Consider the following 14,356-nt stretch of genomic DNA (forward strand, 5'->3'; position numbering starts at 1 on the left):
GGTTTCAAACACTCTGAATTGTGTGTGTGTGTGTGTGTGTGTGTGTGTGTGTGTGTGTGTGTGTGTGTGTGTGTGTGTGTGTGTGTGTGTGTGTGTGTGTGTGAATATTTTGTGTGGTAAATAAAGCTATTCTGTACACAAGAATAACATAAAAGTTCGCCAAACAATAACAGCAGAGGATACATACGAATAGGAGAGAAGAGAATAGAGTAGGAAAGTGACATTTTCAAGTTTTTTACAGTCAAAAAAGAAAACAAGGAATTGTCTTTGCCGCACTTAAAGATTCATCGTTAAAGTGTGTGTGTGTGTGTGTGCGTGCGTGTTAACATGCGTGCGGATGAGCGTAAGAGGCAGTTGAGAGCAGGTGTCAAGTGTTGAAATATGAATCCCTTACAGATCAGTTCTGCGTAAAGGAATGTGCAGAAAATCCCCCACGAAAGAACAGACACACACACACACACACACACACACACACACAAACACACAAATAGTCCAACCCGTCATTATTATACACACTGACCTATTTACCTATATACCTACAGTATATCAACATTGTTCATGTGCGAGTGGGTTTTGAGAGGAGAGGTGATGACAAGTAAAGACACACCCACTCTTTTTTCTTAAGGGTCCAATTATTTCACAGTCGGCATGGTGACAACGGCGAAAAATTTGTGTGTGTGTGTGTGTGTGTGTGTGTGTGTGTGTGTGTGTGTGTGTGTGTGTGTGTGTGTGAATATTTTGTGTGGTAAATAAAGCTATTCTGTACACAAGAATAACATAAAAGTTCGCCAAACAATAACAGCAGAGGATACATACGAATAGGAGAGAAGAGAATAGAGTAGGAAAGTGACATTTTCAAGTTTTTTACAGTCAAAAAAGAAAACAAGGAATTGTCTTTTCCGCACTTAAAGATTCATCGTTAAAGTGTGTGTGTGTGCGTGCGTGCGTGTTAACATGCGTGCGGATGAGTGTAAGAGGCAGTTGAGAGCAGGTGTCAAGTGTTGAAATATGAATCCCTTACAGATCAGTTCTGCGTAAAGGAATGTGCAGAAAATCCCCCACGAAAGAACAGACACACACACACACACACACACACACACACACACAAACACACAAATAGTCCAACCCGTCATTATTATACACACTGACCTATTTACCTATATACCTACAGTATATCAACATTGTTCATGTGCGAGTGGGTTTTGAGAGGAGAGGTGATGACAAGTAAAGACACACCCACTCTTTTTTCTTAAGGGTCCAATTATTTCACAGTCGGCATGGTGACAACGGCGAAAAATTTGTGTGTGTGTGTGTGTGGGGGGGGGGGGGGGTTTACACAAGACAGAGGTAACTGGCAATGTTCCCTGACTACTACATCTATAAATGAGCTGCTTTTATTTCTTTGGGAGATGGAGCACTTAGGGACAAAACAGACGAAAGACGGGAGATGAGGAGGAGGTGGAGGAAGGAGAGGAGGAACAGGAAGGGAGGAGAGGAGGGGAGGGGAGGGGAGGGGAGGGCAAGAAGGAATGGGAGATGCCAGACAATGAGTGCTAAAAATTACAGGAAGCGTCTAGCGAAAGAAGGAGGAGAAAGAAAGCAGAGATGGGAGGAGGAATGGAAGAGGTGACGGGAACGAGATGGCTGATATGAGCTTGTGCGAAGGTGAACTGGAGATCTGGTAAAGAGCTCCAGCAAGAAGTGCAGACAAGACTGGAAATAAGAGAATACAAGATGCCACAGAGAAATTAAGGAATCTGACACACCCCACCATACAGTACAGTCAGTGTGTAAAACGGTGTATTCCTGTGTTGTTCACAACAGTTGTTGTGCTACTGGTCCTGTGTTATCTCTGTAAATTAGAAACTTATATCTGTGTGTCTTTTAAAGTGAACGTGTGCTCGCCCACATTCCTACCACAGGAAAAAGAAAAAAAGAGAGAGAGATGACAGAGCGTGTAGAGACTATCTCATGAATTTCTCAACACAGTGAAATTATCAGTAAAAAGGTGTCTTCTTCTGAATAAAGACCGATCGTCGAAAAGGGCTGGGTATCAAACCTTAGCACGTCTGGGCATTCTCGCATTTATTGTATAGGAGACGGCAGGGAGCCAACAGAAAGTGTATGGTGTTTTACACACACATAGTTTATATTTTTATACTTATGCCTCCCTGCTCCCTGAGTGACCGATAACACTACTAGTGATCACACTGGAGACAAAGCAGCAACACTAAATGCGGTAAACTGAGAAGTTATTATTGTGCACTTATGCGGACATTAAAAAACAACCAGCAACAATAACAGTACACCGGAGAGCAGGATGAGCTGCGTCATTCTTTGGATTTGACTAATTTGTATGCTTGATGAGTGTCAACTGTTTTTCTTTTCTTCCCTGTCGAAAACCTGTCCATTTTGTACGGTACATGTGGCTTTGCTGTCTGAATAACTCTTGTTGAGCACTGTTTATTGGTTATTGTTCCTCCATGAACTGGGTTCATTTAATTAACTCCACATTTCCCCCCCTAGCTTTGCCCGCCCCACAGTTTGAGAACCATTGCACAATGGGATCAAAAAATGACTGTTTTGGTATCAGGACCTAAATCCTGGTATCAAAAAATTTTAACCAATACCCAGCCCTAGTCTTGGGGCTGCACCTGCCTTTAAAAAAAAACATCACAATAGGAACAGATATGGATCCTGTCGAAAATAAGTCTCTGACCAACACTTCCATATAAAGTTAAAGGGGAAGCGCCGCAGCAGACAGTGAAACACGTTTGACTTTTGCTGCTCTCAAATTCTGTATGAGTGTGTTGGTGTGTTACTCACTCGTATTCGTGTGGTAGCCTGATGACCGAGGATTTCATCTCGTGGGTGCTGTGAGGGTCATGAGCGAGCTCAGGGCAAGGCTCTGTTTTGATTGGCTTGTGCAAGTCGTGGGCGTCGCCTCGCAGCTCCAGGGGCTTCGCAGAGTGACCTGGGTAGATGTGAGCTGGTCAGTATGGATTTATTCACATTAACATTCTGGTAATATCTTCTACATAAAATTAAGATTAAATTTGCCAGGCCACAGGTCAGAAATTTAAGGTTTTTTTCTTTTAAGTTTGTATTGAATGATAACATCTATTACTTTTCCCTCAGATGTAAAATATCTTTTTATTAGCTATGCTAACGATGAGGCTGTAAAGATGACAATGTTGGACAGTCCACCACTTTAGTCCAGAGTGAAATATCTCAACAACTATAGGATGGTTGCGATGGAAATTGGGGCAGACCTGTAATTTGACCAAAAGCTTGGTTAAGGATGTTACCATTCAGCATGTAGCTCAAAGGACTCTCAAAGCACTACTGTGTACAGCAGTACAGCCTCACAGAGCTGCTAGCATGGCTGGAGATTGTCAGTCCTGCACATAAATAAATACATTTTTTTCATTTTATCTAATTAAAAAGAAGGTCTTTTGCAGATGGGGACTCCAAGCAAACATTGTGACAAAATGTATCTGATAGTTATGTATGCATTTTGTCCTTCTCCAATTGTATCCGACTTTCTCAGTGACCTCTGGTTGAACACTGGAAACAGAAAAAAAAAAAAAAATGGCTTCCCCACGAAAAAAGAATTGTCCGAAACTGTTATTCTAAGAACAGAGGAAATGAAAAGCACTTCCTCATTTTCAGCAAAACATATACTGTATGTATGTTTAAGAATAAAGATTGGAGCACTTTCCTTGTAAAGTGGTGTCTTATAGTTTTGATGCCCTACTTATTTCCCGTTTTTTTAAATTGTTGCTGTTATGTTGTCATTGTTCTGCTTCATTACGCTTGATTTGAGGTTTTTTTTGTAACTTAATGATTGTTGTTTGTTTCATTCACAATAATTTAGCGACATATACTGTATTTCATGTTAGTAAAGCTTAAATCAACTGGATCTAAATTGAACAGGAGTAGAAATTGAACTGGGTAAAACAATAAATGAGATCTCACCTGTCTTGTGCTCCCTGCTTCGATGATGTTCGTTGTCACAGGCGATGGGTGGGCTCACCATTATCGGCTGGTGCAGGTGGAGAGGCGAGGAGTAGAGGACAGACAGAGGCACCATGACGGGAGACACCATGACCCCTGACCCCTGGATGACCCCGGAGCCCGAGCTGATGAGAGGAGCCACCATGGTGGGGTAAGGAAGTGAGGGAGTAGGCGGCGGGACAGCGTGGGAGGGCGAGGAGCGCAGCTGGGAGTGCGGAGGGGAGCAGCGTGGGGAGGCGCGGCTCGCCGTGCTGTAAGGCGAAGGCGGGGAGCTGCGCGAAGAGGCCGGGGAGGAGGCGGAGGAGCAGGGAGGAGAGGAGGAAGATGAGCTGGAGGAGGAGCGCTTGCTGAGGGACAGGTCCACTGGCTCCAGCTGGGTGTGTGTGGGGTTGTTGGGGGTGTGGGAATGGGTGAAGGTGTGCATGTGTGTGTGGTAGAGGGGGGCGGGATGGGGGAAGATCACTCTGTATGGCTCCGGGGTTTTCACTAACGAAGAGTAGAATGACTGTGAGGGAGAGAGAAAGAGAGGATACAGAAGAAGGAAGCAGTGAAGGAGGACAAAAGAGCAGAGTTAAAAATTTCCGTTGTAGATTCAATAACAGGGAAAACATGTTTCTGCCACACAAACAACTACAGCCAGCCAAAAAATTTTAAGCCCATTTCTGTTTGAGAGTAGATAACTGTTACGTCTCAAAGTACAGAGCGTTTGTGTATGTGTTCATTAGCCTGCTGCCTGGCAGTGTGTGTACCCATTGTATGCAAATGTCCACTGTTCAGGAGCCTGTTTGTCCAGGAAGAGCTGGAATGTGGGAACCACTCTGTCTAGACACGTAGCAGGAGTTTGTGAACAGGTGTGTGCATGTGTGTTTGTGTAGGTCAGAGATACTGTATGGCATCAAAAACATGTCGAGGCATGATGGGAGCTTTCAAAAACACACACAAGCACCCAAAGCTACATTTACACAAACACACGTGGCTTACCGTCTCCATGTCTGTCTTCAGAGGGTAATCATACATCAGCATGGCTGCACAGGCCAGGCTCCTACAAAATAAAAAACACACCCACACACACACACACACACACACACACACACACACACACACACACACACACACACACACACAGAGAGAGAGACACAGACATTAATACACATAGTTAATACAAAACAACACAGGCTGAACTCACACTTTTAAGAGTCATTAATCATTTCATTTACTTTTCTCTTTAGTATGGTTCAAGGTGGAGACCAGTATCAGGTCAGATCCTTTGCCAGTACAACAATTTAGAAGTACTCCAACATAATGGTCACAAGATAAATCGAGGGGGGGGCGTGATAATGTCAAAAGCAAAGAAAAAAAGAAAAAAGCAGTTTTGCGGCATAGTTTTACGTGTTTGGGCTTCAAAAAAGTAGTTTGAATTAAGTCATCTGAGAAGTTCAGAGGAGAAACGTCTCTTTGGTGAGACTTCTAAACATCTGTAACACGACAAGGGGGCCTCAACTAGACACTGCTCTTGCTGAGTGCACGCACACACAAACAGCTTGTGAAGTGATGAAAATTAAATCATCTAAAGTAGAGGGAAAGGCTAGACAAGGGTCTGTAGTTAAGTATAGGTGACTGAAAAGTGTCTGAAGTGTGTGTTTGTGTGTGTTTGAGCACACTCAACCTCACATCTAGTAAAATCATGTTAGACAATGGTCATAAAAATATTTCTTTCTTTCAGGTTCTACGCGTCTTCTGCTCCTCTCTACTTTCACCATCCCCACCAGAAGCTCTTATTTCTCACACTGCCAATCTGTCTGTCATGTCAACAAACAAAGCTTGTCCGTCTGACATTTTCTCAGGCCGCGCAAACACCACTTAACAGCAGGGGTGTCGTCTGAAAATGGCTGACACTTTTAAACAATGCAACAGACAACTTTACAGCGGGTTGTTTTACGAGAACACAGCCAGTTCCAGGTGTGATGTGGCTAGAAACTGCCCACCGTCAAAGACTGGTGACACCTCAAAAATCTCAGTTAAGCAAACACACACACAGGACATGCTGTCAAGTGTTTGGATCAAAAGCGTGTGAGATTTCAAAGGTGGTTCCAGTTACCTTCACTTTGAATAACCAGGTGCAGCTGCAATGACTCTGTGTTTGCGCCTAAATGAGTATGTTTATGAGCGTGATTGTGTGTGTGCATGTGATCACTGGAGCATTGAGACAAAATGAACTGTCAAAGAATGTACCCTAAGGGAGTCTGTGTGTGTGTGTGTGTGACCTGATTAAAGTCCACAGTCTGGAGACAAGTTAGCCTTTAATTATTAACAAATGGGCAAGAACACAGGCCGTCACACCCTAGCACACACACACACACACACACACACACACACACTTACAAACATGCACACAAACACACAGACACACACAGTCCAGATGGGGAGCACACCAATAGGAGAGCAGGATGCTTGCTTGCTGGGTCAGGAAGGGTGTGAACATGACGACTAAAGCCTCACCCTTCGGCCGGCTCCAAAGAAACAAAGAGACTGCAGGAAGGTGGGGACTGTGTGTGTGTGTGTGTGTGTGTGTGTGTGTGTGTGTGTGTGTGTGTGTGTGTGTGCATATGTCTTTGAGAGTGTGTTTTCTAATCCGGTTTATATTATATTGTAGTTCAACTGAAGGTTAAGTAGTTGTTCTATTGCGGTTGTGATCCACACACAGAGGTGACAATAGGAGCAGGTATTAAGCACAAACAGAGCGTGAAACAGGAAAAGGACAAAAGAAGAAACTTATCAGCTTCTCAGAGCACAGTGTAAGTGCAATGTACAGGTATTTTCCCTACAGAAATCAGTGGCCATCGTGGAAATCCCCAATCCCTGCCTCCATCCTTTGTTTATATTTAAAAAATTCCCCTCTGCTTCTGCATCAGTAATGCAGTGAGGTACAGAACTTGTATTAAGAGAGTAGGACTTCTGCAAGAGACACATCTTTGACTCACATCTATTCAGATTTGCAAGCGAGGAGACAGTGTCATTGATGGAAAACACTAGAAATCAGGCCCACACAACATAATTCAATGTCACAGCTTTCAACCTGAGGTTCCAGTCCGACATGTAAGGCTGCAACTAATGATCAATTTTGTTATCAATTATTCTGTTGATTATTTTTTGATTAATCTCTTAGTGTACAAATGTCAGAAAATGGTGAAATATGTCCAAAGTGCAAGGTCACTTCTTCAGATACTTGTTCTGTTTGACCCACATTCCAAAACCCAAATCTAGTGGGTAACACTTTAAGTCCCCCTATTCAGCATTTATAAGCAGTATATAAAAATGTACATTATATAAAATGTAGCTTAGAGCTACATTTTAATGTAGCTGGAAGTAGAAGTGTTTATTAATGTATTTGTCAGCAACCATAACTCTTCCTAACAACCATAAGTGGACGCTGGTGTATAAACAGATAATGAACGACAACATAGTAAAACCCAGTTGTCTTTACCGGGAAAGTAAGAATACTGTACATTAAAATGTCTTTATAGCTGTTATAAACCATTTATTAAACGTCTGTGTACTACATATAAATGCTACATGTAAATATGGGGACTTGTAGATATGTTACTATGATATTAAGATTACAGTGATATAAAAACAGAGAAAATTGTAAAAAGCAATTTTTACATTTGACATCTTTTCTTGATAAAGGGCTTAAAGGATGAATCGATTACCAAAATTGTTGGCAGTCAACTAATGGTGTCATCGACAAATCATTTCTCATCTTGTGCCACCTATTAGCAAAAAAAGTAGTTTTGACCTGCAAATGTAGACGATGAGCGTCATCTAGAGGCAAGGAAAGTAAAAGCTACTGGATTTTTTAAAATTGTGCTACCTGCGGGCAATACCTTTCTTTGCCTGTAGGTGGCGACGTCAACATTTCTTACACTGCTGCTGTTATTCATTTGGTTTCCTATAGTCAGTACAGGTTGCCAAAGATGTAGAACTGATCTGGAAATGACCAGACATTTCCCCTTTTGGAAAAGCCGTAACCTGATAAACAAAAACACATGACTTTGCGAGTTTATGAGTTACTGACAAGCCAGTTATACAAGGTGCTGTTCATCTAAAACAACAACAACAACAGTTCCCATCAAACACAAATACACATTTGTAGACTCAGACTTGAGTGACTCAGGACCTCCTCTAAACTCTGAAATACAATAAATGCAGATGAGTCTGTCACTGCAGGGCTGGGCTGAACTGGAGGAAGATTTACAGTTGCCTGTGTCTAAGAACACAAGCAGTCACAAGCAGTTACAGGCACATACTATTCCTTTCAGAGTTCACCTGTCATGCGGTATTTCCCATCACTGGCCCACTCACAAGAAGGTAGAGTTGATTTATGTAGTCTGAGACACAAAGACATGCTACTCATAGTTTAGTGGGCTAAATGTGCCTGTCATTGGTTTGAGTAAACACACAGCAATTTGGGGTAATAGTGACAGAGATCTGATTCACATAATATCAGCAGCAAGTAATTAATGCTGTTTGTTTTAATCTGCGTGGAGGTGTTTGCCAGGTGGTTGGGTTTCACCACACAGGGAAATGAACAGAGGAGAGTTATCAGGCAGCATGTGACAACAGGATGGTGAGTGGGGAGACCGGCCTTGTGAAAAAGTCAAACTTTCCCTTGGGGTGCATCATAAAAGAATAAATACAATGAGGCGCAGAAGATTTAGACAATCGCAGGAAATAAAATTTTATTTAGCTGGGCAGTATCTTCTTCAGTACAACTCCACAAAGCATAAGGCCTCAGGATATAAAAGACAATCTGCAGCTGGAGCTTGTTGATTTGTGTCTAAATCTGCGTTGCACTTAGAGCTGCAATGATGAGTCAATTAATCAATTAGTCGCCCGACAGAAAATCAATCCGATCATTGATTGATTCATCCTTTTTCAAGCAGAACTATCAGAACTATATTCCCTAGTTGAAGCTTCCTATTTGTGACAATTTGCTCCTTTTTTTTACTTATGTGACAGAAAATTGAAATGTGCTGCTTTGAAATGTTGGTTCGTCAAAATAATCGTGAGTGGCAGCGCTAGTTGCACTGATTATCTCTCACAATCAATATTGTAGAGCGTCAACTGATCCCCGGATGGACAACAAACTCTTTACATGAGATAGAGATCAGACGACTGTTGCAACTCTGCTTCATCAGAGCATTTTCAAGTTTATAGCTGAAACTCTGCGGGAATACTGTACATACTGTGAAGTGAAGGCACCGGTGTGCACTGCACCTATTTGGTAAATAAGTAGCCCTACCTGGGTTGTTGAGGAGTATTTTTCCCTGTGCACTACATGTGGGTGTGTGTTTGTGCATATCAAGTGTGGTGTGCAAATATTGTCCCTCTATGTCACTACAGCTACTGTGTGCTCAACCCCAACCCACTCAGCAAACACTTCCTACACCCCTCTCTCTGTCCACCCTTGGACTCCAGATCTTCTTCTACACCTCCTCTTCACTCGCTCCTCAGCAATCACTCACATCTTTACTACTGTATTTATCTTAACCACGCACCACCCCGCACTCTTTTTCTCTCCCGCTCTGTGAATGATATAAAACAACATGACTGAGGGGGAAAATATTGTGGCTTGGAGTCCCTGGCTACCGACTCAACCACACACACACACACACACACACACACACACACACACACACACACACACACACGCACACACACATGCACACACACACACACACACACACGTACTTATACACACTCACAGCGGCACACCAAGTTTCTGCTAGCTCAACAGAATACACACACTAAATCACTAAAGGACTAAATTATTACAGACACGCACACATGCTTAAACATACATAGACACACATGGGGCTGCGCACACACACACAAACACACACACCCACACACACACACACACAGAAACACACAGACACACACACACACACACACACGCACGCACACATACTCTAATGGCAACAGGCTGGAGAAGATGAGATCACCAGAGAGACCAGAAACCTCCAGACAACAGCTTTGTCCAAGAACACGCCGCAATAGACACACATGCAGACACACGCTTACAGCCTTAAGTTCCCTGCTCTTGACTCTTACTTTTCTCTTTCTATCACCTCTTTTACGTTGTTAGTTTCATGTCAGTCCTGTGCAGTCATACACCATGACTGTTATAATGATCGCAAATTGTCTGAATCACTCAAACATTGACACACATCAGAGCTTACAGAGTAGAACTTCTTGTACATATTTTAGCTTGACTCACATCCTCTTACCTACTTACACCCCTTAGGGAATGAACTGGTTAGTCTTAATTTAAATTAATCGTAACTTAATTTTAGATCCCAATTACATGACTCATCGAGATGGCGAGCTAATATTCTGGCATTTAACTTTTCCTTTTTCTGAGCTTCCAGTGAAGTTTCTCATCACTCCACACTCCTTTTGTTGCCCTCGACCCATTCCAATTTACTCCTTCTTTCAAGCTCTTACCCCCAAGTGTACCTCCCTACTTCCTTATTTCAACCCCTTACCTCACTTTGTACTCCTGAACCCCCCTAATAACACCTCACATGCTCTGACTTTGACTCCTCTCCCTTTAAGGCTCCTGCTGAAGCCCCCTATCCTCTTATTTTGGCTTTCTATTCCCTCATCCAAGCTGCCTAGCCCACTCCTCCCATCCTTTTACGCCCCCAAACATGCACACACACACACACACACACACACACACACATACAGGCATGTAGTCCTTCTCTGCTCCTCTCCACCAGACTGTGGGGCTGCAGACCTGAAGACCTCGGGGGGAAGCCAGAGGGGGCCATCAGCAGGGGAGAGGAAACAGGATCCATCATCACACACGCATATCCACACATGGATACACACATCATACCAGAGTTGACATAAGGCTCAAACACCGACAAAGACACACACACACACACACACACACACACACACACACACACACACACACACGTACACGTACACACACCTCAAGCTGAACTTGTCAGAGAGCAGAGTTTTGAGGGTTTCCAGACAACCAAGGACGGAGGAGAGAACGAGAGAGGCTGCCAGAGAGAAAAAGAGAGGGAGAGAGAGAAGCGGAAGCCCTCAGAGTTTAGTCTGACTGTTATTATTTCCACACTGCGTGATGGGTCGGGGGGTGTAAAAAAGAGAAGGAGGAGGAGGAGGAGGAGAGCAAAACCAAATGGGGGGTGCTGCTGCAGGGGGCCTGCGGTTTCCTGCCTGACGCCCCCCCCCCCCGACACACACACACACGCACACACACACACACACACACACACACACACACACACACACACACTGCACCTCCCTACCCAAAGAATGAGAGGACAGAGGGGGGAATGGAAGGAGAGAAAGGGCAAAGAAAACAGCCGCTCTGACCAAACTATGTCAAAATGGAAGTGGAAAGAACAAGGCAGAGACAGAAATGGGGAAGAAAACGAAGTGGGTTTCAACCAAAATATGACAAAACTTCAATGAACCTCAAACATGGGGAGAGGGGAGGCGGTAAGAAAGAGCTACACTGTCACAGTGGCTCAATCCGGTGGTTTAAGAGCAGTAACAGACACACTGCACAAGAGTGTGTGTGTGCATTTACATGACTGTCTGAGTGCATGTGTGTGCTGGCACGCATGTGAAGTTGTGTAACGAGTTACAGCTTTTTAGGTTTATGGCTGTCTGTGGACCTCAGTGTCCTTATTTCCTTAACTTCTAATAGAGAATCACCAACTCTTCAGCATCCAGGAGTTTAATGTTTAGCCCTAATGTTCTCTAGGACATGCCCTTTGAGCAGCGTATGCGTCTATGTGTTTGTGTGTGTGTGTGTGTGTGTGCGTGTGCGTGTGTGTGTGAGTGTGTGCGTGTCTGAGCGTGCGTGTGTGTGTGTGTGGACTATCGTGCGCATTTTGTTCCACCAGATAACATCAGCATGTTGATTCAGGAAGAGAGGTGTAGAGGTGGGTGGGGTATTTGTGGCTTGCATGTGTGTAGGTGTGTACTGCCCTAATGAGAGACAAATAAATAACAATTTTAAAAAAAGAAAAAAAGAGAGGTCATCTCATCTTTTTCTTCTTTAAAAACTTTTTCTAGAGTGAGGGGAAAGGTATAAAGTAAGACAGAGAGGCAGAGAGAGGGACAGAGTGAGAGATCGCCCTCATTCCACCCTCCACCCCCCACATCCACATCCCTCTCTCCTCCCTTCTTTCGCCCTCTTTCTCTCTCACTCCAGGCTCTAAACAGGATAAGGGCTTCATATGCCAAGTGGAATGTGTGACGCAAGCCTCAGCCTTGAAACAAAGCACAGGAAACAGGGAGAGACAGAGACAGAGAAACACACAGAGAGAGAAAGAGACGTGTGTTGCAAAGGATGTAGGGAAATGAGAGGATAGACAGAGAAGCTCAGGTGTGACTGAGTGTTTGAATCTTTCACACCCTCTCTCTTCCTCTCTCTCTCTCTCTCTCACACACACACACACACACACCTGTCAAATGTACTCCTCTCTGCGTATTCCACTGCACTCAGCTCTGACACCGTGCAGCGGCACTGAGGGTCGTCTCTCACTCTCACACCACGGCTTGATCCTGCATCAGACCCAGTCTTTACTGACGGCCTGTCTACACTGATTTACAGCGGAAACAATTAGTCAGTCAATCCATGAGTCAAATTACAGAAAACTGGCAACACTTTTGCCAATCAACAAATCCTCTGATGGTCTATCGAAAAAGGCAAATACTCCCTGGTTCCAGCTTCTACACTAAAATTTATATCATTTTTATAATTCTTAGTAGTCATATTTATATTATTTTACATTGAATATCTCTACATTTTGGACAAAATAAGACATGCAAAGAACTCACCTTGGGCTCTCACTACTTGTTTTGGGCATTTTTAACTATTTTCTGACATTTCATAGACTAAACATGAAGCGAATAAGCAAAAATTTGGTAAGCAATACATTATTCACACCCTAATTTTTCATATTGTATAATAAAATATCTACATCTTGACAATTTTAAACAGATTAAAATCGCACATCAAGAGGTTACAGGTTATTAAATGTCAGTAACAGAGAGAAAACAGAAGAGCCAGCTCTACAGTCTCTTTTCCTCCCTCGTAAACCCGTACTAGACCACTTATAAACGATAATATATATATATATATATATATACATGTATATATATGTGTGTGTGTGTCTGTGTGTGCGTGTGTGTGTGTGTGTGTGTGTGTGAGGCTTTAAAGGCTAAATATAGCAGTGTCTCTGCATACATCAGTTAAAGGCCAATGTTAAGATCGGGTCAATACAATTTTTAAAAGATGACCCCGATATTCTTCATTTTTACAACATGAAATGTGCGAAAAGAGTCCTCTGACACACTTAACACACACACACACACACACACATTAAAGCACTGTAATAAAAAAACGACTTGGAGTCATTAACTAATTAATTAACCAGACACGAAATCACACACAAGCAGCTTGAGCTCATTTCACTGAAGCCGCAACTCCGAATTTATGGGCTTCTTCTCCCTCCCATCTCATACAACATATCTGCCAGCACATCCAACTTCCCAGCGACCCCGCAGCACTTGCAGGCTTTAACCACAGCACATCCGCGGGGAGACGGGAACAGAGTGCCGGGGTCGCCCCAGGGGAGACGGCTCGGACACAGTGTCGAGTCCCCCCGCAGGAGCATCGGAGGCGGACCGCGGTGTCAAAGACTTACTTCTCAGGTGGAGTAGACAGTCTATTCCTGCGGGAGAGACGGTGGTTTCGCAGCTGCCTTGCTGAGCGGCAGCGGCTCCCTCTCGGCGAGAAAACAAAAAACAAAAAAAAAACAAAACGAAAATCGTCAAACTCCGCTGAAAGAGTGACGCAGGCGACGGTCAGCCCTCCGCTGTGTCACTGACATCTGGCTCGGGAAAAACAAGACGATCCAGCGATCGATGGCTTCACAAAACTTCCCTAAGTTACGAAACCCCTCTCTGTATCTCTCTCTCCCTCTGTGTGTGTGTGTGTTACTCTGTCTCGCTCTCTCTCTCTCTCTCCGTTTTTGTCGTGTAGAAACTGCTTCTGTCACATGATCCGCTGTCTGTTCTCCACCGGGTCTGGCCGCTGGGCGGGACCAGGGCGGGGTGGTCCAGTTTGTGTGTGTGTGTGTGTGTGTGCGCGCGCGTGTGTCTGTGTGCGTGGGTGGTTGGATGTCTGTGTGTGTGTGTGTGTGTGTGTGTGTGTGTGTGCGTGTGGGTGGGTAGGGGGGAGGGTGTGTGTGCGCGTGTGTTGCAATTTTCATTTCAAGTTTGG

General features: G+C 43.9%; 1 protein-coding gene across 1 annotated transcript in view; it reads right to left on the minus strand.

Moving 5' to 3' along the window:
* klf3 (Kruppel-like factor 3 (basic)) overlaps nt 1–14,107 on the minus strand; it is a 15,761-nt gene extending 1,654 nt beyond the window's left edge. The window contains exons 1-4 of the mRNA XM_040147071.1: nt 13,779–14,107; nt 4,999–5,059; nt 3,979–4,522; nt 2,827–2,974 (exon numbers count right to left, since the gene is read on the minus strand). Coding sequence (XP_040003005.1) covers nt 2,827–2,974; nt 3,979–4,522; nt 4,999–5,040 — 734 coding nt within the window. The 5' untranslated portion in view covers nt 5,041–5,059; nt 13,779–14,107. The remainder of the gene's footprint in view (nt 1–2,826; nt 2,975–3,978; nt 4,523–4,998; nt 5,060–13,778) is intronic.
* Nucleotides 14,108–14,356: the final 249 nt, after the last annotated feature.

Source organism: Xiphias gladius, chromosome 15 (assembly GCF_016859285.1).
Source record: "Xiphias gladius isolate SHS-SW01 ecotype Sanya breed wild chromosome 15, ASM1685928v1, whole genome shotgun sequence".
Classification (NCBI taxonomy): domain Eukaryota; kingdom Metazoa; phylum Chordata; class Actinopteri; order Istiophoriformes; family Xiphiidae; genus Xiphias; species Xiphias gladius.